General features: G+C 48.2%; 1 protein-coding gene across 1 annotated transcript in view; it reads left to right on the forward strand.

The window, feature by feature from the left end:
* Positions 1-26,264, forward strand: part of hcn2b (hyperpolarization activated cyclic nucleotide-gated potassium channel 2b) — a 185,947-nt gene extending 159,683 nt beyond the window's left edge. Inside the window, exon 8 of the mRNA XM_086004598.1 lies at positions 24,698-26,264. Within this exon, the coding sequence (XP_085860724.1) occupies positions 24,698-25,626 (929 nt within the window). The 3' untranslated portion in view covers positions 25,627-26,264. The remainder of the gene's footprint in view (positions 1-24,697) is intronic.
* The last annotated feature ends 1,601 nt before the right edge of the window (positions 26,265-27,865 follow it).

The raw sequence follows: 27,865 nt of genomic DNA on the forward strand, positions 1-27,865 counted from the left end.
GATTTTGAGATTTGTGCTGTCAGTGTTCTACAGCATTGAGGGCTGCAAACACTGACAAGCACTGCACAGAGGTGCACAGCTGCACCCAGGCTCTCCCATGACTCCCTCCATATGCTTATAGAGGGAGTCACAGCACGCAGGGAGGTCCTCTTCCCTTCCAATGGGCAGAAGACACCACCCCAGGAGACCAGCGCAGCCTGGTTGAACATTGCACAGGAGGGCACAAGCAGGGATGTTGTCAGGAGGACCAGGCTGCAGTGGCGCAAACCTTTCAATGATCTCAGTAGTTCACAAAATATTACTGCCAAGCCACTCTCAACCTCATCCTGTTGTGCCTCTCATCACATCTCCATTAACCCGGCATCCCTACCCTACTCCTGCACATCCTTATCACACCTCCACCCTCCTTCTCTATCTACATTATCACTTCCCCCATCTCACTAGCCACCCCTCACACTCACCCTCATCCTAGTCCAATCCTACGAACTAACAACACAAAAGGGTAGGCACTTGGGTGTTTTATGCAATGTCCATGTAAAGTTTCTGTTAATGTGGTGTCAAACATTGAAACCTTTATTTTGAACATTTTGCGTTCTTGGACAGATTTGTGTGCACCTTTGGAAGTGGCTTAGTGAGTTGCAGTGAATGGTGAGACATAACGGTACCCCCTGTAGTGTCCGTGTGTTGATAAAGACACTGAAGACAGGAGTTGGTTCATAGGTATTTACTAAGCAAAGTCTGGGGGGGGGGGGGGGGGGTTCTAACGGATATACACAATACACAGGCTTATATAGCCCGAGTGGCAATCACCGGCACCACAGCACACCTGGGGCTCTTAAAGGCACATACACTACAATTCCTCCCCTTTTAGCTAACCAGTACATCATATTTTAAGTAATTATTAATTACATGTTATAAGCAAAATAATATACATTGCTGTAGTTAATTAATTATAAGTCAGTCTCTCAGGAGGCTTCCTGACTCGGTCCGGATAACGCCTCGGGGGTGTAGTAGTTTCTGGTGGTGTAGTAGGTTCTTCTGGCAAGGCTGATTCGGCTTGAATGCCAGTGTCGGGTTCATCGGGTTCCAGTATCACCGGATCGGAGGTAGATATGGGTATCTCTACTTCATCGTTAGATGTATAGAGTTGTGGTGTAGGTTGTCCCTTTTCGGATGACTTTATGATTTGGTCAGCATGGCGTCTTATTATGCTTTCTCCGATGTCCACGGTATACATCAGTGGTCCTAGTCGTGTGCAGATAGTTCCAGGCTGCCATTTCTCGGTACGGTAGTCCCGGGCCAAAACTTGTTGACCTATCTGGAAGGTTCTAGTTGGCCTTTCATTCATGCCTTGAAACTGCCGGTTCTCCACGTCCCTTCTGATGTTGGGCTTGACCAAATCCAGCCGGCATCTTAGGTTTCTATTGAAGAACATCATGGCGGGAGTTTGGTTGGTAACCATATGTGTTGCATTCCTGTATGCGAATAAGAAGTTATCCACCTTGTGCTGAAGTTTTATGTCTTCATTACCCATGGCCTTTATGGCCTTCTTGAAGGTCTGGACAAACCTTTCAGCCAATCCATTGGTGGCGGGATGGTATGGGGCGGACGTGTAGTGCTTAACCCCATTGTTTTTTAAGAACTTTCTGAATTCTTCGGACACAAATTGCGGTCCATTATCAGAACATATCTGTTCTGGCAGCCCATTCCTGGCAAATATGGTCCTTAATACTGTGATGGTTTTTTCCGTGGTGGTGGAGGACATCTTTATTACCTCCGGCCACTTGGAGTGTGCATCAACCGCGATTAAGAACATTGGCCTAGAAATTCAGTATAGCCACTTTTGGGGCGGTAAAGTCGGGCGGGCGCTAATTTTAGCGCCCGCCGGAAAGTGGAGGCCACTTCGCCGATATTCAGTAGCTTTGGCCAAGGAGTTTGGGCGAGCGCTGAAACTGGCGTTGCACTCCTATCTTTAGGCGCTAAGCCGGCGGTGCAGACTGATAACGCCGAGGCCGGGCGCAGCGCAGGTGCGGTCATGTTTTGATTGACAGCAGACACCCTGACGCCGGCCAGCTCTTAAAGGGGGAAGGGTCGACTTTGTCTGCTGCCACGCCCTGGATAGTGGAGCCCTGCAGCTAGGCCTGAACACTGCTGGTGGACCCAAATAGCGCCTGAAGCCATGCAGAAGGCCCGTGAACGAGCGCAGCGCTTCTCAGAGCATGCTTTGAGGGTGCTGCTTAGGGGTTTGGAAAAGAAAAGAGAGATCTTGTGCCCGGACAGTGGCAAGAAGGCTCCCAGGAGGCAGTACAGGAGAGCCTGGAGGGAAATCGCCCAGAGAGTCTCAGCCAACAGCGATGTCCCCAGGACTGGTGACCAATGCCGCAAGAAGTACAACGACCTCACTCGGTTGGTCAGGGTGAGTACCCTTTCCAGTGTCCTCCTCATCCTTGCATGTGCACCTCACATTATGGGCAAAGGGACCTCAAAGGCCTAATGGCCAGCCCTCCTCCCGCAGCTATGGCACTGGCATGATCATCAATAGCACTTTCTGCACTTTACACACTGGCCAAGCTATTCGACCATGGGAGGCAGTGCACACAACAACAGGGCACCACACTGGCCAAGCTATTCGACCATGGGAGGCAGTGCACACAACAACAGGGCACCGCACTGTACTTAGAGGCCGTCCTTTCTCTTGCAGGCCAAGCTGGCGCAGAATCTGAAGAGCCGGACTGTCACCGGGGGAGGCCGTGTCCAGTTCCAGGAGCTCAGTGACCTGGAGGAGCGCGTGGCTCGACTCATGCGTGCCCGGGTGGTTGGCCCCGTAGCTATTGGAGATGCCGACCCTGTGCTGGGCCCCAATGTTAAGGACATGACCGTTTGCACCTCTCTCGTTCCCCTTGCGCTTCAGATCTACATCCTTTGCCACTGTCCCACCAATGCGCATAATGCCACCACTCATGCCTCCCTCGCTGTCCTCACTCTAAAGCTACTCTTGTGCCTTCCTGCTTTCAGCTGGTGAGGAGGAGGTCCCTGAAGCTGAGAGTGCCAGTCCCTCGGAAGAGGAGGACGACGAGGACCAAGAGGAAGGCGGCACATCGGGGGAACCCTCATCCGCGCCAGGGGATGGCAATGGAGGGGAGACGTCTTGCCTGGAGGAGAGCCAGGGGGAAGTGTTGCAGGGGGGTGTAGCTCCTGGGCCCAGTGGCGTCCAGGCACGCGGGAAGGGTCGGGCAGCATGGCGGCCTTCTCCCCAGAGGGGGGAAGTGTTGCAGGGGAGGGCAGTTGCTGGGCCCAGTGGCGTCCAGGCACGCGGGAAGGGTCGGGCAGCACGGCGGCCTTCTCCCCAGAGGGGGGAAGTGTTGCAGGGGAGGGCAGTTGCTGGGCCCAGTGGCGTCCAGGCACGCGGGAAGGGTCGGGCAGCTCGGCGGCCTTCTCCCCAGAGGGAGAGTCCGGCCTCCAGTCCGGAGACGGTCCTCGCCCAGGAGGTGCGCCTCCTTGATGAAATGTCCGCGGACTCGGAGCGGCGCCACACCGAGTTCATGGGGGTTGTGGGACAGTTGCCTCAGGCCATTGAGTCCCTGGCTCATAGTGTGGCCGATTTCGGGGACTCACAGGCCAGGGGTGTCGACCAACTCGCGGCAGCACAGGACGCGAGTCGAGAGTTCCTGAGTGGTGCCGTGCAGACACTGGCTGGTCTGATGCGGGCACAGACCAGGGCAGTTCGGGCACTCACTTCTGCCACACTCGCTGTGTCACGGAGGCATCGCCAGGGCACCCGCCGCCCTGCTGCAGCACAGCGGTCTGGCCTTCACCAGATTGCTGCGCTTGCTGCAGTGCCAGCCCGGCCGAGTGCCAGTGTCTCTGGCGACCAGCGAGCGCCTGGCATCAGCCAGCTTGCCCCCATTGCTGCAGCCGCCACTGCCACCCCCCCAGCCAAGCTGCGACGAGCTGCTGCAGAGACTGATGCTGCCCAGCCACAGCTGCAGCAGTCAGCAGCCGGCCCCTCCAGGGCCGGACCTCGTCTAGGCTGACCCCCAAGGGCATCTGCCGTCACGCATTGTGCCCCTCAGGAGCCTTCCCCCAGCCTTGCAACACCCACAGGGCCCAGGTTGAGGCGGAGCAACAGGTCGGGCAGGGGCCGGAGAAGCCTGCACAAGGACTCGCCCTCTCGGCACACCAGGTAGAGTGTGTTGCCAACTGTTTTTTTATATGGGGGTGTTTGTGTTCTGTATGGGGGGGGCTTATTTTGGTAAGGCCGAAGATGAAGGCAACTGTTTTTTTATATGGGGGTGTTTGTGTTCTGTATGGGGGGGTTTGTCTTGGTTAGGCCGAGGATGAAGGCCAATTGGATGGACAAGTTTTGTTATTCCTCCCCAGGTTCTGGGAGTGAGATATGTTTTTGACTGTTTTTTGGGGGTCTTGTCTGTTTTTCTGTTTCATGTGGGAAGGGCCCTGAGTTTGTTAAATAAAGCTTTTTATTTATTCAGCTTGTCCAGGTGTCATGTTTCAAGTGGTTGTTGCGTTAACCGGCTGAGGGCTTGCGGAGCGGCTGCATTCAGGTGCGTTCATTGCCACAAGCCATTCCCTGACAGGGGGCCTAGAAGTGTCGTTCAATAAGCCGCCGGCGGACGGCCCTTGGACCTTGTGGCTCCCTCCTGGGCTGGTACTCCTCCTCCTCCTCCTCCTCCTCATGGTCCTCCTGCTCGTCCTCCTGAGGTGGTGGTCCAACGTGAGGTGGCAGTGCCTGAGTCCTGCGGATAGCCAGGTTGTGCAGCATGCAGCAAACGACGACGAACTGGGAGACTCTATCCGGCGAATACTGTAGAGATCCGCCGGAATGATCCAGGCAGCGGAACCGTTGCTTGAGGACGCCAATCGTTTGCTCTATGATGTTCCTTGTGGCTTGATGGCTTTCGTTGTATGCCTCCTCAGCAGGGGTCCTGGGCGTGCAGAGCGGGGTCATGAGCCATGTACACAAAGGGTAGCCCTTGTCCCCAATAAGCCATCCCCTTGGTGGAGGCTGTGCCTCGAACATGTCAGCCACAGTAGCCTGGCGCAGGATAAATGCATCGTGGCTGCTTCCTGGAAAGCGGGCATTGACAGCTAGGATGCGCTGCCTGTGGTCACACACCAGCTGTACATTGAGGGAATGGTAGCCCTTCCGGTTGCGGTAATCCTCGGCATTGTCGATAGGTGCCCGCATAGCCACATGCGTGCAGTCAATGGCGCCCTGCACCATGGGGAAGTCGGCGATCCTGGCAAAACCAACTGCACGCTGCTCCTGCCTCTCTAGGGTCATGGGGAAGGAGATGAATTGGTGTCTCCTTGCGAAAAGGGCATCGGTGACCTGCCAGATGCAGCGATGCACGGCGAACTGGGAGATGTTCGCTATGTCCCCAGCAACGGCTTGGAAGGAGCCGCTTGCATAAAAGTTCAGAGCCACCGTGACCTTCACTTCCACCGACAGAGACGTCCTGCACATCAGCTGTGGACGCAGATCTCTGTGAAGCAGCTGGCAGATCTCTGCAACCACCTCCCTTCTGAAGCGCAGCCTCTTAACACAATGCGCGGCAGTCATGGTGAGATAGGACACCTGCTGCCGGTATTCCCTGAGTGGGTAAGGCCTACGTTGCCGACGCCTGATGGCCCCTCTGCGTTTAGGCATGGCTGGCCCTCTCACACAGCGTCTGTGAGCCCTTCGCACATAATGCTGGAACTGAGGGTTGGAACCCCATGCAGCCCCCATAATAAACTTGCAAACAGTGAAATCACAATGAGTCAAATTTCCAAGCTCTGGCCAGAAGCCAAAAATACCTCTCCTATGTTGTCCCAAATCAGTAAGGTCTGTTCCTTGATCTCTGTCCAGAAATCCAAAGCACTAAAGTCATTGCAGCAAAATGGCTGGCCTTTATAGTTCAGTCTAAGTGCCCTTTAATTATCGCTCCCCGAGGCCCGCAGGGCCTCTGCTGCGTTCCACTTCACAGTTCTTAACAGCGCCACGCCCACATTGGGCGGGCACCACTGAATTTCCGGTTTGGGGCGCACAAACAGCGTTGCACGACGAAATGACGTCATAAGCTGCGCGCGCAGCTGAGCGGGCGCAAACACTTTGCGCCGGCGCTAAATGTCAACTGAAGTTGGGCGTAGGCGCAGATAGGCCTGCGCCCGGGCGCTAAGTGCCTAGCGCTCGAAATCTACCCCTCTTATGGCGCTAACGGCTGGCGAACGCAACTGAATTTCTAGGCCATTGAGTCCATAAATGGACCAGCAAAGTCGATGTGTACCCTTTGCCAGGGAGATGAGGGCCACTCCCATGGATGTAGAGGGGCTTGTGGTGGAGCGTTTTGGACCTTCTGGCATCCTAGGCAGCTCTTGGTCATTTCTTCGATGTCTCCATCGATACCTGGCCACCATACAAACGCCCTGGCTAGGTTCTTCATTTTCATTCCACCCAGATGCCCCTCGTGAAGCTCCTTTAGCACTTTATCCTGGAGTTTGAGTGGAATCACCACTCTGGATCTACACATCAAGGTTCCTCGGCACACTGACAGCTGTTCTCTTCTTTGCGAGAATGCTGGCAACAGTGGTTCGCCATGTGCTGGCCATCCCTTCACTGTTAAATCGTAGACCCGTGAAAGAGTCGGGTCATTTCTCGTTTCCCTTTCAATGGCAGAATTTGTTACTGGTAGACATCCCACTATGGTAGAGTGGAATATTTCCATTGGGTCTACTGTAGGTGCCTCTTCTACCGTTGGCAACGGTAGGCGCGATAAACCGTCAGCATTCCCATGCTGTTTTGACCCTTTGTATTCTATGTTGTATTGGTGTGCCCCTAGAAAAAGGGACCACCTCTGTAGCCTTTGTGCTGTCATAATGGGAACACCCTTTTTAGGGTTGAATATGGAGATGAGGGGTTGATGGTCAGTCAACAAGGTAAATTTTTGTCCGTGTAGATAATGGTTGAATTTCTTCACTCCCCATACCAGGCTGAGTGCTTCTCTGTCGATTTGGGCATAGTTACGCTCAGCTGAGTTCAATGAGCGTGACGCAAAAGCTATCGGCCGTTCCGAGCCATCAGGGAATTTATGCGATAATACTGCTCCTACGCTGTAAGGGGATGCATCGCATGCCAGTCTGATTGGCAGTGATGGGTTGTAATGAGCCAAAACTTCTTTGGATGTGATTAAGTCTTTGCATTTATGGAAGGCACTTTTGCAGTCTTCGTTCCATTTCCAAATTACTCCTGTTTGTAGCAGTTCATTAAGAGGGTGTAGAAGAGTTGATAAGTTCGGTAAAAATTTATGATAGTAATTTATTAATCCCAGGAACGACCTTAATTGTGAAACATTTTCAGGTGCTGGGGCTTTTATGACTGCCTCAATTTTTTCAGGTGACTTATGCAACCCTTCCTTATTTATTATGTGGCCACAATATGATATTTGATTTCGGAAAAATTCGCACTTGGGGCGATTTGCTCGTAGGCCCTGTTCTCTCAGCCTAGTGAGCACCTGCTCTAAATTGGCAAGGTGCTCGTTGTCGTTTTCTCCTGTTACAAGGATGTCGTCTAGGTAGCATTGAGTCCCCGGAATCCCTTGGAGGACTTGCTCCATAGCTCTTTGCCAGGTAGCTGGAGCGGATGCTTCTCCGAAAACCAGTCGATTGTACTGGTACAGACCTTTGTGTGTATTTATCGTGAGATATTTTTTAGAGGCCTCTTCAACCTCCATCTGTAGATATGCCTGTGCCAAGTCAATTTTGGGTGAAACGTTTCCCTCCGGATAGTGAGGCGAAAATATCTTCTATCCTCGGAAGAGGATACTGTACTGTGTGAAGGACCGGGTTCACAGTCACCTTGAAGTCTCCACAGATGCGAATTTTTCTCTGTTCTTCAGATTTATCATTCTTCAATGCTTTCTTCATGACTGGGACGATGGGTGTTGCCCACTCGCTCCAATCTATTTTAGACTAGCTGAAGTGCCCGGCGGTGCCGAGGCTTTTTCGAGGGCATGTTGTTGTTGGAAGCGAGAGAGAGAGAGCGACTTGGGGGCGGGGGAGAGAGAGCGACTGGGGGGGGGGAGAGAGAGCGACTGGGGGGGGAGGGGGAGGGGGTGGAGGGAGGGAGGGCGGGGGGGAGGGAGGGGGGAGGGAGGGCGGGGGGGAGGAGGGGGGGCGAGGGGGGGAGGGCGGGGGGGAAGGGAGGGGCGGGGGGTGAGGGGGGGGCGGGGGGGAAGGGAGGGCGGGGGGTCGGGGGGGGAGGGAGGGCGTGGGGGGGAAGGGAGGGCGGGGGGGCGGAAGGGGGGGAAGGGAGGGCGGGGGGGAAGGGGGGAAGGGGGGGGAAGGGGAGGGCGGGGGGAGTGGGGGGGGAGGGAGGGCGAGAGGGGGGGAGGGGGGGAGGAGTGGGGGGGGCGAGGGGGGGAGGGAGCGCGGGGGGGTGGGAAGGGAAGGGGGGGGAGGGGGGAAGGGAAGGGGGGAGAGGGAGGGGGAGGGAAGGGGAGGGGGAGGAGGGGGAGGGGGGGCGGGGGGGGAGGGAGGGGGAGGGGGGGCGCCCAGTGGGGGGAACGACTGGGGGGGGAGGGCGGGGGGGGGAAGGGAGGGCAGGGGGGAGGGAGGGCGGGGGGGGGGGGAAGGGAGGGCAGGGGGAGGAGGGCGGGGGGGGAAGGGAGGGCGGGCCCCCCTGAGGGTCGCGCCCCCCCCCGAGGGTCGCGCACCCCCCCACCCCCCCCGAGGGTCGCGCCCCCCCCCCGAGGTGAAGACCGCCGATTGCGCGCGCAGCAGGAGCTGAGACGCGGCGTCTCTCTCTGGCTCGGCCGGCGGGCCCGGTTGCCAGGGTAACCATGACGCTGACCAAGCCCCGCCCCCCCCGGCCGAGCCAGAGAGAGAGACACCGCGTCTCAGCTGCTCCTGCTGCGCGCGCGGGCCCCCCCCCAGAGGGTCGCGGCCCCTCCCGAGGGTCGCGCCCCCCCCGAGGGTCGCGCCCCCCCCCGAGGGTCGCGCCCCCCCCCCCCCGAGGTGAAGACCGCCGATTGCGGCTGTGCGAGACGGCCGGCGGACCCGGTTGCCAGGGTAACGCTGGACGCTCAGCAAGCCCCGCCCCCCGGCCGAGCCAGAGAGAGACGCCGCGTCTCAGCTCCTGCTGCGCGCGCACCCTAGCGGCGCTGGGCTGAGGCTGAGCCCTCCAGCCTTCGAGTGGGGCCGGGAGGTGCCTAGCTCGGGCGTGGGTGCGAAGGAGAAGCCGAGGCTTCGAGGCCTACCTGGAAAAACGGGGAAAGGTAGGAAAATTAATGAGATTAGACAAGTTAATTCGTTTCTAAATCATTTTTTTTTTAAAAATGTGTTTTAAAAGCAACGTTTTTTTTAAAGACGCAGAAAGCGGGAAAAAGAAAGGAAAAGTTTGGAATCAAGATGGCGGCGACTCACCTCGATTCAGAACGATAAGGCCCGGCCACACACGCACCGATTGGCCCGGCGGCACACGCCAGCAACCCGGCGTACGATTGGTCGAGCTCGAGGTCACTCTGTCGCTAATGAGCGGATAATGAGATGCTAATGAGCGGAATGTTAAGGTTTTTCGGATACCGCGGGCGCGATTTTAGCCCGGCCGAAACGTAAATACGCTTAAAACCGTCTCGGAAGCGTAAGCTTTCTTTGGAGGTAACGCGCGCGTAGGTACGCCCTGTAACTTTTGAGCGCATACCCGACAGACGCACACGCGATGACAGACAGAAGTACCGATTTTATATATATAGATAATACACCTGCCTTTTCCAAATTCTCCAGCTCTGCCTCGACTGCTGGACGAATTGCGTATGGCACCGGTCTTGCCTTAAAAAACTTGGGAATTGCTGCATCTTCCACTTTTATTGAGGCGGTGATGCCTTTCAAGGTTCCTAGTTTCTCTTGAAATACTTCCTTGGCGTTGGCCAAGATGTCTTTTAATCGTTCAGGTATGACATCATCATCATTTGTTTCCTTACTGGTCACCGTCAGTGCCTGAATGGAGTGCCAGTCTAAACGTATTTTTCTGATCCATTCACGTCCCAACAGCGGTGGACCACCATCTTGTAGAACGTATAAATACAACTTCTGTATTTCCTTGCTGTTGTATACAACAGGCACCCTTATTTTTCCTTTGGGGTATACTTTCTGCCCCGTATATGTCTTCAAGATAATGGATGTGTCTTTTAAAAGTATATGCGGAAATAGCCACTCGTAATCCCGTCGATTTATGACGGTCAGAGCTGATCCTGTATCTAGCTCCATTTTAACTGGGGACCTTGCTATTGTGAGGGTAACCCAAATGGTCTGGTAATCTTCTTTGGCAATTACATTATGTAATTTGAGAGAGCTTAGTCTCTTGTTCCCGGAGTCGCTATCGCTCTTCTGGTCTTCGGAGCTACTGTCCGTCATCATTTGTACCTTTCTGTGCTTTTCCTTATTGATTCTTTTCCCGTTAGTGGATTTTTTGTTTTCAGATCGGCACACACGTGGAATGTGTCCCATCTTCCCGCATCGCCTGCATGCTTTTTCCTTGAACCAGCAGTCCCTCTGGTCATGGGTGGATCTGCCGCAGCGATAACATCTCTCGAAACCCCGTGTCATTTCATGGGTGCTGAAGTCCTGTGGCCTTTGCTGTATCTTTGCAGCTCCTATTGCACTGAAAGCCTTGTCCAGTTTTAAATTTTTCTCAGAAGATACCTTTTTTTGTGTTTCTACACTTAGGGGATCGCAGATGAATTTGTCTCGCAGAGAATCTGCCAGTCCTGCCTCGAATTGGCAGTGTAGGGTATCAACAATCTCCTCAAAATTCTTGTCCATCGGTTCAGCTGGAGTGATTAAGTTTCGTAACAGCTTGTATGTCTTTGCGCCCATTAGATCCAGAAGCACTGAAGCTTTTTTTTCATCTTCTATTCCATTTGCGGTGCAATATACCTCCACTCTTTCCACATATGTGGTCCAATCCTCTATCTCGTTATCAAAAACATCAATATTGCCAGAATTAGGCATCTTAGAAAAGATATGGCGCTTCCCGCGCTTTTCTTTCTTTTCTGTAGAAAAGATATGGTGCTTCCCGCGCTTTCCCGCCGCTGCTGCCAATGACAACGCTGTTTACTGCGGTTTCCGTTTGTTTTATTTTTTTTAATTTACTGTTGGAGACTCGTTCCCGCCGGAGTTTCTCTCCAGGTCTGAATGCTGACCTGGTTGCCGCGCCGGCCGTTTCCCGAGTGCTCCCTCCCAGTCCGTTACTGCTTGCCTCCGATTTCGCTGCCTGTCTCAGCTGTAGAGCCAGCCGCTGGAGCCCCAGCCTGACGCCCAGGAAGGATTAGCGCAGTACCTGCCACCAGCTTGGCCAGCTGGTGAAACCACAGCTTCTCTCACTTCCTTGAGTCTTCAGGACGCCCGAGGAATCGATGTCCTTGAGGTGCTGCCGAATTGCAGGTAAGTCCGTTTCCACTTCGTCGCCACTGTAGTGTCCGTGTGTTGATAAAGACACTGAAGACAGGAGTTGGTTCATAGGTATTTACTAAGCAAAGTCTGGGGGGGGGTTCTAACGGATATACACAATACACAGGCTTATATAGCCCGAGTGGCAATCACCGGCACCACAGCACACCTGGGGCTCTTAAAGGCACATACACTACACCCCCCACAATGGTGATGCGTGTGAAAGGAATGGCTTGAGCATTGTAGAGATGCTTTACGTTGTTGGTGTGGGGTGGTGCCAACCTGGTGCATCATGTGGCAGCCAAGGTGTACAGCATCAAGTGAAGGAAATCTGGCCATGGTGAGAACATCCCTGGCCTCCCAGGCTGCAATGTGGTCGTGTGCTGATGCCCTCTGTCCTGTGCAGCATCAGTTGATTGCGGAGAAGGTTGGTGTTGTTGTTGGTGCTGCTGGTGTGCCTGGTGCTGCTGGTGTTGGGGCTGATCGTGGTGTGATTCTGAGGACCAAGGTGAAATAGTTTCAAGGGCACTGATGCTGATGGAATAGATGGCAGGTGAACTTGAGATGAGAGAAGCGATCTGTCAATGGTGAGAGAGGTTGTTCCAATGAGGTGACACTGGGTAGCGAGTTTGCTCCAAACACTTGCAACCTGCATAAAGCTCAATTTGTCTTCCAAATGCAGTAAGCAACAGCTTCTGAGCTTGGAAAGTGAACAGCTGTGAGATGGGAACTTTTATAGCACATTTGCAGCTGTCAAGTAATGAGATGATTCCATGGCCATCCAACTCCCGCCCTGTTTACCTGATGTGATCCCTGAGCAGCGTGGACCCCATAGGCGACCTGGTAAACTCTAAAGGTGAGCTGAAAATGGTTCCTGATGCTCTGTTAACAAGGTCATAATGACTTGAATTTCCTCCCCGGCCGCTGGGTGTCGGGTCTGCTCAACAATGACAGACCCGACTTTTGGGAAAAGCGGGTTGACAGCGGGCTCCTGACCCGCTGTCAAGAAAATCCATTTTCCCACTCAATCCGCCACCGATCGCGCCCGCCGACCCCCCGGAAAATTCCCCCCTGAGTCTCTGTTTCCAAAATTGCTGTAAGTTTTGTCAAAATATTAAATATAAATAAGGACTGAATGACTTCAAAATGAGGACTGAATTATGTCTGAACCTGCTTTACCTGGTGACGACACTTGGTCTTGACTCCCCAAGTACAATGCCATGGGAGATTGTCTAATATATATACATTCATCTCCTGTGATGTTACACACAGGGAGTCAAGACTAATTGCAGTCTTCAGGAGAAGTGAGGATGGAGGATGCAGGATAATTGCACCAGGGCATGCAGATGCAATCCAGTCCCATTTTAAAGTCATACAATCTGTCCTTATTTTTATGTACTTTGATTTTATAGTATTATTTATAGTTAAATAACAAAACCTATGGCAATTTGGAAAGCAAGGAAGTAGATTTGGTTGGAGCACAGGAGTTTCTGTGCAGGACATGCGGAGGAGCCAGGAGATGCAAAAATGAAGCACTCCAGTGCCGCCACTGGTGGGAAGGTGTAATTACAGTGTGAAAAGCTTATATATAAATGTGGACATAAGAATTTATAATGTGAAAAGTTGAAAGAAAAAGGTGACAATGGAAAGTGATGTTTTGTAGACAGGAAATGTGTGCAGAAATAAAATTTTAATATATTACAGATATAGCATAGTTACAGAGGAAGGAGGCCAATGAAACATGGTTTGGCATATGTATGGTATTTGCAATTATATTGATTATAAATTGCATTTATTACACTATAATGCTTGCAAATATTTCCACCTCCATTACATCACCCGTCTCCGTCCTTGCCTCAGCTCATCCGTTGCAGAAACCCTCATCCATGCCTTTGTTACCTCTAGACTTGACTATTCCAACGCACTCCTGGCTGGCCTCCCACATTCCACCCTACGTAAACTTGAGATCATCCAAAACTCGGCTGCCTGCGTCCCAAATCGCACCAAGTCCTGTTCGCCCATCACCCCTGTGCTCGCTGACCTACATTGGCTCCCGGTTAAGCAGCGCCTCGATTTCAAAATTCTCATCCTTGTATTCAAATCCCTCCATGGCCTCGCCCCTCCCTATCTCTCTAATTTCTTCCAGCCCCACAAGCACCACCCCCCTCATATCTGTCTAATTCTGCCCTCTTGAGCATCCCTGATTATAATCGCTCAACTATTGGTGGCTGTGCCTTCTGTTGCCTAGGCCCTAAGCTCTGGAATTCCCTGCCTAAACCTCTCTACCTCTCTACCTCTCTTTCCTCCTTTAAGACGCTCCTTAAAACCTACCTCTTTGACCAAGTTTTTGGTCACCTGCCCTAATTTCTCCTTATGTGGGTCGGTGTCAAATTTTTGTCTTATAATACTCCTGTGAAGCGCCTTGGATGTTTTAATACGTTAAAGGCGCTATATAAATACAAGTTAACATAAGAACATGAGACGTAGGAGCAGGAGTAGGTCATTTGGCCCCTTGAGCCTGCTCCGCCATTCAATAAGATCATGGCTGATCTGAACTTGGCCTAAACTCCACTTCCCTGCCTGCTCCCCATAACCCTTGACTCCCTTATCATTCAAAAATCTATCTATCTCTACTTTAAATATATTCAATGACCTAGCCGCCACAGCTCTCTGGGGAAGAGAATTCCAAAGATTCACGACCCTCTGAGAGAAGAAATTCCCCCTCATTTCCATTTTATTCTGAAATTATGCCCCCTAGTTCTAGCTTGCCCCACGAGGGGAAAGATCCTCTCTGCATCTACCCTGTCAAGCCCCTTCAGAATCTTATATGTTTCAATAAGATCCCCTCTCATTCTTCTAAACTCCAATGAGTATAGGCCCAACCTGCTCAACCTTTCTTCATAAGACAACCCCTTCATCTCCGGAATCAACCTCGTGAACCTTCTCTGAACTGTCTCCAATGCAAGTATATCCTTCCTTAAATAAGGAGAGCAAAACTGTATGCAGTACTCCAGGTGTGGTCTCACCAACACCCTGTATAGTTGTAACAGGGCTTCCCTGCTTTTATACTCCATTCCCTTTGCAATAAAGGCCAACACTCCATTTGCCTTCCTAATTACTTGCTGTACCTGCATGCTAACTTTTTGTGATTCATGTACAAGGACTTCCAGATCTCTCTGTACCTCAGCATTTTGTAATCTCTCCCCATTTAAATAATAATTCGCTTTTTTATTTTTCCTACCAAAGTGATCACATTTGCAGTAAGTGTTGGCTGCTCGAGGAACTCCGGCTCCGTGTTGAAGAGCTGGAGTCCGAGCTTCAAACACTGAGACACATCAGGGAGGGGGAGAGTTACCTGGACTCTGTGTATCACGAGGTATTCACACCAATTAGATTAATTAATTCAGATGTAGTCCGTGGCCAGGGTCAGGATGGTGTGACTAGAAGTGAGGCAGGTACGGGGATCCAGGAGGTAGTGTTGGAGGAGCCGCAGCCCTTGCACTTGTCCAACAGGTTCGAGGTTCTTACTCCCTGTGAGGATGGGAACAGGGACTGCGGGGAGGATGAGCAACCTGACCACAGCACCGTGGAGCAGGGGGCCATTCAAGTGGGGGGAGTTAAAAGAAATGTTGTAGTGGTAGGGGATAGTATCATTACGGGGATAGATAGAGTTCTTTGCAGCTGAGAGCGAGAGTCCCGAAGGCTGTGTTGCCTGCCCGGTGCCAGGGTTAAGGACATCTCCTCTGGACTGGAGAGAAACTTGGAGTGGGAGGGGGAGGATCCAGTTGTCGTGGTCCATGTTGGTACCAACGACATAGATAGGACAAGGAAGGAGGTTCTGCTGAGGGAGTTTGAGCAGCTAGGGGCCAAATTAAAAAGCAGAACCACAAGGGTAATAATCTCTGGATTATTACCTGAGCCACGAGCGAATTTGGCTAGGACAAATAAAATTAGAGAGTTAAATGCGTGGCTCAAAGACTGGTGTGGGAGAAATGGGTTTTGCTTCCTGGGACACTGGCACCAGTACAGGGGCAGGAGGGAGCTGTTCCGTTGGGACGGGCTTCACTTGGCCAGTGCTGGGACTAGAGTCCTGGCGGATCATATAACTAGGGCTGTAGAGAGGGCTTTAAACTAACTAGTGGGGGGGAGGTTCCTAGAGTGCAAATAATAAAAATGACAACAGAGAAGGTCATAGACTTAGGTAGCAGTGGGGAAATTAAAAACCAGAGCGTGTCAGGAAGGGGCAGAAGGTATGGAGTAAAATGTAAAGTAATAAAAAGGGCAAAAGCAGGAACTAAGTGTCACAAAACATATTTGAAAGTTCTCTATCTGAATGCACGTAGCATTCGTAACAAAATAGACGAGTTAATGGCACAAATAACTACATATGGGTATGATCTTGTGGCCATTACAGAAACATGGCTGCAGGGTGACAATGCCTGGGAATTAAACATACCAGGTTATTTAACGATCAGGAAGGACAGGCAGGAAGGAAGGGGAGGTGGGGTGGCTATGTTAATAAAGGAAGGAATCACTGTAATACAGAGAAATGATATTGGATCAAAAGATCAGGATAATGAAACAGTTTGGGTGGAGGTAAGGAATAATAAGGGGAAAAAAACACTAGTGGGCATAGTCTATCGGCCTCCGAACAGTGGCAACTCTGTTGGACGCAGTATCAATCAGGAAATAGTTGAGGCTTGTAATAAGGGAACATCTATAATTATGGGGGATTTTAACTATCATATTAATTGGACAAATCAAATTGGGCAGGGCTGCCTTGAGGATGAGTTCATTGAGTGTATTAGGGATGGGTTTCTTGAGCAGTATGTAACTGAACCGACCAGGGGGCAAGCAATCTTAGATCTGGTCCTGTGTAATGAGACAGGATTAATTAAAAATGTCCTAGTAAAGGATCCCCTTGGAATGAGTGACCATAACATGGTTGAATTCCATATTCAACTAGAGGGTGAGAAGGTTGGATCTCAAACAAGCGTGCTAAGCTTGAATAAAGGAGACTATGAAGGTATGAGAGCGGAATTGAGTAGAGTGGATTGGGAAAATAGATTAAAGGGTAAGACGATACATGATCAGTGGCGTACATTTAAGGAGTTATTTTACAACTTCCAAAAAAAATATATTCCACTGAGAAGAAAAGGGTGTAAAAGAAAAGACAGCCATCCGTGGCTAAGTAAAGAAAGTAAGGATAGTATTCGACTAAAAACATAAGAACATAAGAACATAAGAACATAAGAAATAGGAGCAGGAGTAGGCCAATCGGCCCCTCGAGCCTGCTCCACCATTCAATAAGATCATGGCTGATCTGATCCTAACCTCAAATCTTCTATCACTCTGCATCCACCCGAACCCATGTGATCTCCCGGGAGAGGCGAAAAACCAGATAAAGACCCAATGGCCAATTTGGGAGAAAAAAATCTGGGAAATTCCTCTCCGACCCATCTAGGCGATCGAAATTCTTCCAGGAGATCACTCTGTCCCTATATTTTCTACAGTACTTACCTTCTGTAAAGGCGATCTCCACCCCAGCCAGGAACAGGAATAAAACCATCTCCTGAAATCTAACAGAATTAGAACACAGTAGGAGCAGAACAAGGCTACACGGCCCCTGGGCCCGCTCCACTACCCACAGGGCCATGACCATTCCGAACCCAGACTCATGTCCAATTTCCTGCCCGCTCCCCGTAACCCTTTATTCCCTTTACTTCTAGGAAACTATCTATTTCTGTTTTAAATTTATTTAATGATGTAGCTTCCACAGCTTTCTGGGGCAGCAAATTCCACAAACCTACCACCCTCTGAGTGAAGAAGTTTCTCCTCATCTCAGTTTTGAATGAGCAGCCCCTTATTTTAAGATTATGCCCCCTAGTTCTAGTTTCACCCATCATTGGGAACATCCTCACCGCATCCACCCGATCAAGCCCCTTCACAATCTTATATGTTTCAATAAGATCGCCTCTCATTCTTCTGAACTCCAATGAGTAGAGTCCCAATCTACTCAACCTCTCCTCATATGACCACCCCCTCATCCCCGGGATTAACCGAGTGAACCTTCTTTGTACTGACTCGAGAGCAAGTATGTCTTTTCTTAAGTATGGACACCAAAACTGTATGCAGTATTCCAGGTGCGGCCTCACCAATACCTTGTACAACTGCAGCAATACCTCCCTGTTTTTATATTCCAACCCCCTAGCAATAAAAGCCAACATTCCATTGGCCTTCTTAATCACTTGCTGCACCTGCATACTAACTTTTTGAGTTTCGTGCACCAGGACCCCCAGATCCCTTTGTACTACAGTACTTTCCAGTTTCTTGCCATTAAGATAATAACTTGCTCTATGATTTTTCCTGCCAAAGTGCATAACCTCACACTTTCCAGTATTGTATTCCATCTGCCAAATCTCTGCCCACTTACTTAGCCTGTCTATGTCCCTTTGCAGGTTTTTTATGTCCTCCTCACTCACTACTTTCCCTCCCATCTTTGTATCATCTGCAAACTTTGATATGTTACACTCGGTCCCCTCCTCCAAATCGTTAATATAGATTGTAAAGAGTTGGGGACCCAGCACTGACCCCTGCGGAACACCACTAGTTACTGGTTGCCAATCTGAGAACGAACCATTTATCCCAACTCTCTGCTTTCTGTTAGAGAGCCAATCCTCCACCCACGCCAGAATATTACCCCCAATCCCGTGATTTTTTATCTTGAGCAATAATCTTTTGTGTGGCACCTTGTCAAATGCCTTTTGGAAGTCTAAATACACTACGTCCACTGGTTCCCCTTTATCCACCCTGTATGTTACTTCCTCAAAAAACTCAAGCAAATTTGTTAAACATGACTTCCCCTTCATGAAACCATGCTGAGTTTGCCCTATTAAATTATGTTTATCCAAATGTCCCGTTACTGTCTCCTTAATAATGGACTCTAACATTTTACCAACCACAGATGTTAGGCTAACAGGTCTATAGTTTCCAGCCTTCTGCCTACTACCCTTTTTAAATAAGGGTGTTACATTAGCAGTTTTCCAATCTGCTGGGACCTTTGCTGAGTCCAGTGAGTTTTGGAAAATTATTACCAATGCATCCACAATCCCTACCGCTACTTCCCTCAAGACCCTGGGATGCAAGCCATCAGGGCATATAAGGTAGCCAAATCTAGTGGGAGGACAGAGGATTGGGAAAACTTTAAAAGACAGCAAAAAATAACAAAAAGATTGATTAAGAAAGGGAAGATAGATTATGAAAGTAAATTAGCAAAAAATATAAAAACAGATAGTAAGAGATTTATAGTTATATAAAAAGAAAAAGGGTGGCTAAAGTAAATGTTGGTCCCTTAGAGGATGAGACCGGGAAATTAATGGTGGGAAATATGGAGATGGCAAAAACACAATGAATATTTTACATCAGTCTTTACAGTAGAAGACACTAAGAATATCCCAACACTGGACAAACAGGGGGCTAAAGGGGGGGAGGAGCTAAACACGATCAAAATCACTAAGGAAGTGGTACTCGGTAAAATAATGGGACTCAAGGCGGATAAATCACCTGGACCTGATGGCTTACATCCTAGGGTCTTGAGGGAAGTGGCGGTAGAAATTGTGGATGCATTGGTAATAATTTTCCAAAACTCCCTGGACTCGGCAAAGGTCCCGGCAGACTGGAAAACTGCTAATGTAACACCCTTATTTAAAAGGGCAGTAGACAGAAGGCTGGAAACTATAGACCGGTTAGCCTAATATCTGTGGTAGGTAAAATTTTGGAGTCAATTATTAAGGAGACAGTAACAGGACATTTGGATAATCATAATTTAATAGGACAAAGTCAGCATGGTTTTATGAAGGGGAAGTCATGTTTGACAAATTTGCTGGAGTTCTTTGAGGAAGTAACGTATAGGGTGGATAAAGGGGAACCAGTAGACGTAGTGTATTTAGACTTGCAAAAGGCATTTGACAAGGTGCCACACAAAAGATTATTGCTTAAGATAAAAAATCACGGGATTGGGGGTAATATTCTGGCATGGATAGAGGATTGGCTATCTAACAGAAGGCAGAGAGTTGGGATAAATGGTTCATTCTCAGACTGGCAATCAGTAACTAGTGGTGTTCCGCAGGGGTCAGTGCTGGGTCCCCAACTCTTTACAATCTATATTAACGATTTGGAGGAGGGGACCGAGTGTAACATATCAAAGTTTGCAGATGATACTAAGATGGGAGGGAAAGTAGTGAGTGAGGAGGACATAAAAAACCTGCAAGGGGACATCGACAGGCTAAGTAAGTGGGCAGAGATTTGGCAGATGGAATACAATACTGGAAAGTGTGAGGTTATGCACCTTGGCAGGAAAAATCGTAGAGCAAGTTATTATCTTAATGGCAAGAAACTGGAAAGTACTGAAGTACAAAGGGATCTGGGGGTCCTGGTGCACGAAACTCAAAAGGTTAGTATGCAGGTGCAGCAAGTGATTAAGAAGGCCAATGGAATGTTGGCTTTCATTGCTAGGGGGATAGAATATAAAAATAGGGAGGTATTGCTTCAGTTGTACAAGGTATTGGTGAGGCCGCACCTGGAATACTGCATACAGTTTTGGTGTCCATACTTAAGAAAGGACATACTTGCTCTTGAGTCAGTACAAAGAAGGTTCACTCGGTTAATCCCGGGGATGAGGGGATGGACATATGAGGAGAGGTTGAGTAGATTGGGACTCTACTCATTGGAGTTCAGAAGAATGAGAGGCGATCTTATTGAAACATATAAGATTGTGAAGGGGTTGGATCGAGTGGATGCGGGGAAGATGTTCCCGATGATGGGTGAAACTAGAACTAGGGGGCATAGTCTTAGAATAAATGGCTGCTCTTTCAAAACTGAGATGAGGAGGAACTACTTCACTCAGAGGGTGGTAGGTCCATGGAATATGCTGCCCCAAAAAGCTGTAGAAGCTACATCATTACATAAATTTAAAACAGAAATAGACAGTTTCCTAGAAGTAAAGGGAATTAAGGGTTACAGGGAGCGGGCAGGAATTTGGACATGAGTCTAGGTTCGGATCGGTCATGGCCCTGTGGGTAGCGGAGCAGGCCCAGGGGCCGTATAGCCTGATCCTGCTCCTATTTCGTGTGTCTAATTCTGTTAGATTCAGGAGATGGTTCTGTGATAGTGGATTGGCGGTTAGGATCAGATCAGCCATGATCTTATTGAATGGCGGAGCAGGCTCGAGGGGCCGATTGGCCTACTCCTGCTCCTATTTCTTATGTTCTTATGTTCTTATAAAGTGGATAACCTCGCATTTTCCCACATTATACTCCATCTGCCAGATTTTTGCCCACTAACTTAACCTATCTATATCCCTTTGCAGGTTCTTTGTGTCCTCCACACAATTTGTTTTCCCACCTATCTTTGTATCATCAGCAAATTTGGCTACATTACACTCGGATCTTTCATCCAAATCATTAATATAGATTGTAAATAGTTGAGGCCCCAGCACTGATCCCTGCGGCACCCCACTAGTTACAGTTTACCAACCGGAAAATGACCCATTTATCCCGACTCTCTGTTTTCTGTTAGTTAGCCAATCCTCTATCCATGCTAATATATTACCCCCAACCCTGTGAGCTCTTATCTTGTGCAGTAACCTTTTATGTGGCGCCTTATCGAATGCCTTCTGGAACTCCAAATACATGGGGCAGGATTTTCATTGGGCCGTGGAGGCGGGATTGGAGGTGTGTGGGGGGTTAAAATCCCGAAATTGGGGGGTACAAACCCAACCTGCCTCCATGCCAGTTTCAAAGGAGGCGGGTACCCGACCCGCACTGGGACCCGCCTCCCCGAGGCGGGAAGGGGATTAGTGCCAATTAACTGCCTGTTAACAGGTAGTTAACAGGCAGTTTTTAGCCTAATCCCTATTTTCATTGGTGAAATGTGGGATTCCCGACGGCTCCAAACCATGCCAAGTTAGCGAGGCGGGCCGTCGGGATGAAGGGCTTGGAGGGTTCGAGATGTCTGGTGTTCAGGTGAGTGATGGGTGCATGAGTGCAGAGGTAAGTGTGTTTGGTGTGTGTAAAGTGTTTAAAGAAGTTTTACTTACCTTTGCAGCCTTCCTTCCTTCAGTTCTCGGGAGTCCCTCATCTCACCGGCACAGAAAGCAGAAGGGCCGCGATCTATCAAAAATTGCAGCATTCAGCTTTCTGTTCCGGAGAGATCTCTAAATCATCCTGAGAGGAAGGAATTAACTTGGAGTACAGATTGTCAGTGTTTGATAGCTTCAAACAGCTGTGAAACGCTGATATTTCATCCATCAAAAGCTCTTGACAGATGAAATAACAATCTGTGACGTCACCTGTTGCCGGGTGGCCCTTAATTGGCCTGCTGAGCCCGCCGGGCAGGCTCACCAAGGTCAATCAAGTCAAAATTGCGTGGGTTGGCTAGAACTCAATGGAGGCGGGACTACAACCCCGAAAGTTGTAGTCCCGCCTCCTACCCGCCTCCTCAATGAAAATCCAGCCCATGACATCTACTGGTTCCCCTTTATCCACCCTGCTCGTTACATCCTCAAAGAACTCCAGCAAATTTGTCAAACATGATTTCCCTTTCATAAAACCATGCTGACTCTGCTTGACTATATTATGATTTTCTAAATGTCCTGTTACCACTTCCTTAATGATGGACTCCAGCATTTTCCCAATGACGGATGTTAGGCTAACTGGTCTATAGTTGCCTGCTTTCTGTCTCCCTCCTTTCTTAAATAGGGGCGTTACATTTGCGGTTTTCCAGTCTGCTGGGACCTCTCCAGAATCCAGGGAATTTTGGTAGATTACAACCAATGCATCCACTATCTCTGCAGCCACCTCTTTTAAGATCCTAGGATTCAGGCCATCGGGTCCAGGGAACTTGTCCACCTTTAGTCCCATTAGTTTGCCTAGTACTTTTTCTCTAGTGATAGTGATTGTTTTAAATTCCACCCCCCCCACCCCAATAGTCCCTTGATTATCCATTATTGGGAAGCTTTTAGTGTCTTCTACCATGAAGACCGATACAAAATATTTGTTCAAAGTCTCCGCCATTTCCCTGTTTCCCATTATTAATTCCCCAGACTCATCCTCTATGGGACCAATGTTTACTTTAGCTACTCTCTTCCTTTTTATATACCTGTAGAAGAATATTTTTTGCGAGCTTACTCTATCATTTTTTTAGTCGTCCTTTGCTGGTTTTTAAAAATTTCCCAATCCTCTGGCCTTCCACTATTCTTCGCTACATTGTATGTCTTTGTTCTTAATTTGATACCATCCTTTACTTCCTTCTCTTAGAGTCTTTCTTTCTCACTGGAATATATCTTTGCTGAGAGTTATGAAATATCTCCTTAAATGTTGCTGTTGTTGTAAAGCCATTTGCTGAAACACCTCTTAATGGACAGCTCTCCTAATTTTATTAAGTAACCGCAATGGATGTTTAACTTTATACAGTACTTGTTTTTTGTTTTTGTTCAACTGCACAAGAGAATCAAGGTCTAATATTGAAAATTCCTATAGCAATTTTTGGTGCAGAATCTGCATATGCATGCCAGAATAATTCAGTGTATGCCTGAAAAATAGAACCTTGCAGTTAAGTCACTGCCGTCAGAAACTGTGTAACAGATGACTATATTTTGAGAGATGCCGTTATCACTTTTTGTTTCGACTGCCCTGATTAATTCCAATTGTAGACGATGTTCTGTTTGAACTATTCCTTTACCCTTTATCATGTTTATGCAATGATAGATAAATTAATAATTACTGAAAATTAAATATTGGTTAGCTCACTGATTTTCCACCTCTGGTACCTGGGTTTGAATCTAGCCAGACTAATGGGATGAAAGTTGTCTCTCTCTGTATGGGCCCTATGTGAATTAAGTTTGGGCAGTCTTAGCCCAGCTATTAGTGGGCACAGCAAAAATTTCCCATAATTTGCCACTAATTAATACTGAATTGGCAATCTTATCCAAGAAAGGCCAAGGGATGGTGAGTTTAAATAGAGTTGAGGTACAAATCAGCCATGATCTGATTGAATGATGAACAGGCTCGAGGGGCTGAATGGCCTATTCCTGGGAAATTGAGAAATGTCACGTTGGTGCAACACAGCTGTTCTTCAGAGTTTGGATTGAAGTATATTGTTCCACGACTGACTATGTTGTAGGTGACCTGGAAGTGCGTGGTGGAGACCTTCCATTTCCCAAGACTAACATCCCTCACCTTCATAAGCATAAAGTTCATTCAAAAAATAAAGAAAATGAAAAAATACCAAAAAAAATCCTACCCTTTATTAGTGACAAGCCGCAACACAGTAACGAAGACAGAGTAACTTCCAATGTCCAGTCTTGGGGGGAAAAAATATAGGGGGCAATTTTCAACTGCCACCCACCTCTTTTTCTCACCTGAAGTGGGGGGGGAGGCGGAGGGGAGGGGGGATGGGGTGACATTTCAAACACCCCTTGGGCACCCAAGGGCCAACTGTTGCAATTTTCAGGCAGGCCTGTAAATGGATGCAGAGCGTGGCTGCCTGGAACAGGCAGGATGCAGCCTATATATGCTAATCAGGATCCTATGCCAGATGCAGGACCCCATTGGCAATTTTCAGGTACAAATGGGTGGCGCATGCGCTGCGCACTTGTGCTAGATGGTGAGCGGCCTCATGGTGGTCCTTCTAACCTTAAAGGGACCACTAGAGGCCGCTAGCGAAAAAGCCCAGAAATGTTTCAGGGGTGGGGAGGTTGGAGTGGATTTTTGTGGGGCTAGGAGGGATGGAAATGTTCTTCCTCGCCCACAAATACTGCAGCCCACAAACCCCCCCCCCCGCCCCCCCGGGGGACACCTTTCTGCTTTTACTAATCACTTCCGGCTGAGCTCACCCATAAAGCTGCCGGACTTCATGCTTTGCCCCCACTCCCCTCCCCTCCCCGCCCCGGTGTAGAGAGCTGAATGCTATTGCAGGCAGCTTGCCCAAATCATGATGATCCCATCGCTGGCATCACTCCCACTCTGCTGACTTCATGGCTGTTTTGGGCGGAAGTTGAAAATCACCACCACCCCTACACCCCCTCCCCCCGCCCCTGTATTTTCCTAGAAGCCTACACAAGTCTACCTGAATGTTCTGGCATCAGGAGTATTGTTCAGTTTAATTTAAATAAAATTGATAAGAAACCTTTTAGCTTATCTACAATTTAGCGTCATTAAACTGTTCTAAAATGTTGTTTGTTATTTCTCCATAGGAAAGAAAAACTCTATTTTGCTGCACAAAGTCCAGCATGATTTAAACTCTGGTGTCTTCAACAACCGTGAGAATGAGATTATACAGGAGATCGTGAAGTACGATAGAGAGATGGTTCAGCAAGTGGAACTTCAGAGGCCTCTTGCCATGTCCCACACTCCTCCATTTCATGGAGGCGCCATGTTCAATTCCCAAGGCCAACTTGCTAACAATTCGGCAATTGCTACTCTCCAGCAGGCCGTAGCTATGAGTTTCTGTCCTTCATCTGCAGGCCTTTTTATCGGGTCTGTAGGTGTGCAATCACCCAGGACAGTCAGGCGGTTGCAGCCTGTTCAGAGTGCAGCAAGCCCGCTGTCAGTGTCCCCTGGTCAACAATCGCAGACACAGCAACAAGTGGCTTCTATTTCACCATGTCCTTATCCTTCTGCTGTCTCCAGTCCTCCAAACCAAAGCCCATTAACAAACCGAACTTTCCAATACGGATCACAGGCGCAATCGGGCTCGCAGCTGTCCCTAACACAGCAAACGGCACCCAGCCCTCCCCAGCGTCCCGCGGCTCATAAGAGTACACAGGCGTTGCATACTAGCAGCCTATCCCAAGAGGCAAGACCACTGTCTGCTTCACAACCCTCATTGCCTCATAATATTTCCCAGACAGTAACCTCAAGTCCACCGCAATCAACCAGAGAATCAACCTCATCAGTAGGGGGTCAGATGTCTGTGCAGCCAAGCACAGGAGGTCTCCAAGGATCAATCCGAGGACCCGTCCCACCAAGGATGGCCTTGACCCACCAGATGTCCACAGGTGCGATGTTTCAAGTGCCAGGGATGGCCGGTGCACAGCAGGACTCAGGTGTTCCCAAGAAAGATTCTGTTGTATGTGTTACAGATACGGACACAGGCAAATCCAGGCTCTCCTCCAACTTGTGATATTTGGGGGGCACCGTGCTCTTTTGTGGTAAATAAGAAGAGGTTTATAGTTCAAGAAGAGTTAATAGTTGGTTGTGCGATCCAAAAAAGAATTGCTGCTGGTTACTGTGCATCTTAAATTAATTGCACATTCTGCCCTTAATTGCCATCGTACAGAAATTCCAAATTTGGGTTAGAGTTCAAATGTCAAATGTATGACAGATGGAGATGTACATAAGCTCAGCATCCTTTGATATAGTTACCAGCTTTTATTTCTTTTAACAGTTCGTCTGTAATAGATGCATTAGGAGTATTTAAACGCAATATGTGATTTTTTTTCAGAAAAAGATCTTATTGTAGTATTTGGTGTGATGGTGTTGCTGCCTTATGTATCGTTGTATAACTAGATGTCAATGGTTATCCCAATACATACAATTTTAATGTCTTAAGAAATTGCTGCTCCACCATAAAACAGCGAAACAACCAGCTTTTAACCTCCATTTTTTTAGGGTGTCTATGTTAGAAATCATTTTTATTTTAATATTAAAAAATGAGGAGTGTTTCCGCTATGGGTTTCCTTGTATGATGTAGCAGAAAAATACAATAATGGCAATCTACTGGTGTACCCCAGGCTGTAGGAAACTAAATCAATGACTGATTTTCTGTTGAATCTTTTGAATATATTTAGTATCTTGATAGTTGATGGATTCCTATTTAATTAAAAAAACATTGTCTAGTGTTACTGTAAATGGAAATGATTAATTACTGGAACTGGGCACTGAAACATAGATTATGTATATACCATTAGGACCAAAAGTACTTCTACATGAAACTACGTAGAAAGTTGCACTGGTGGATTTCAAATAGCATTATGCACTCTACAAGCCACCAATATTTTCCTTATTGAATTAGTGTAAGATGTACGAACATCACCCAACAGTCCGTTCAGGGGGCGTTAACATTGCTGATCCAAGAAGTTGTCTGGTGTAAGGGTGGCATAATGATCAACATTAATGATCATAATTATTAACAAGAACTTGATATCTTCCCTTACTTTAACATGCAATAGGAACAACTGAACCAGTTAGTTGAGTCATCCTTTTTGTATATATTAGTGGAATTGCACACATCACTGCAATAAGAGTTTTGACTAAGTTCACAAATAAAGCGTGTGACTGACATCACAAAGTTTGTACGACATTGTCACCTATTCGAAACAGAGCTATATTCAGATGCAGAACACAGCTGCGACTGTGGGGGTGCTCTTACTTCAAATACCAACATGCATTTGGAGCTATTGGAAAATAGATAGGCGCTTTGGTTGTCCAGTGTAGCTCTTTAAGATCACTTCTGGTAAGACCTACACTCGTTTGATCAATTGCTGTCTTTGAGAAAATGAATCATCACAGTTAACCCATCGAAGACTGCAATTACACCAAATTACATCAATTACAATTTTGGGGTGTATTTATTCATCCAAAAAAATCTGTATTAAGAAATCTAGCTGTTGCTACAATTGTGCTCCATTACAGTCTTATAGATATTACATAACAAAGTGGAAGTATTTAAAATAACTGGAAGAGCTCAGTACTTCAAGAGCTCATGAAGTTCAGAATCAAATGCCTTTTCTAAAAGGAGAAGCGAACAACCTCCTTCCAATAGAGAACACCATGAAATGAAACCTTTCTGGGAAGTATTTAGATAGTTCTGGTTTCTGATGAGCGATTTAATACAGAGAGAAATTGTAGCTTATAATATTGCTGAGCTATTCATGGCCTTTGTTAAGAATGTAGCCGTATTTTTTGTTATCAAAAGTGATGATCATGTTAGCTTATCCCTCACAACTGAAGAGTCTATAATCATTGCAGCCATATCTTTAGTGTAGAAAAAGTAACTGGTAGGTGCTTTTGTTGAATGTATAAACGAAAATGGGCAAAGATTGCTCACTATCTGAAAATGGCAAATAAGCTTCAACCATCATTCCTTCCTTAGAATGGTGCATTGTTGGTAGCATAAATGGTCCACCCTATAATAGATTTTTAGCAGCCTTTATACAATAAATGTGAAAGTTTAGAGCTTTTTTCTAGTGCTTCCCTATAGTACTAGGAATTGACAATCTTTCACAAATTGTGCAGTAAAGCGGCGTCATTATGGTATTGTCTCGGTAATCTATAATGTGTTGCCATTTATCTTGTTATTAGTTATAAGTTGGGTTATATTAACAATAGAATACCATTCATTCACGGTTCTCAACAATGTG

Source organism: Somniosus microcephalus, chromosome 13 (genome assembly GCF_052327205.1).
Source record: "Somniosus microcephalus isolate GS21.2 chromosome 13, FLI_Smic_1.0, whole genome shotgun sequence".
NCBI lineage: Eukaryota > Metazoa > Chordata > Chondrichthyes > Squaliformes > Somniosidae > Somniosus > Somniosus microcephalus.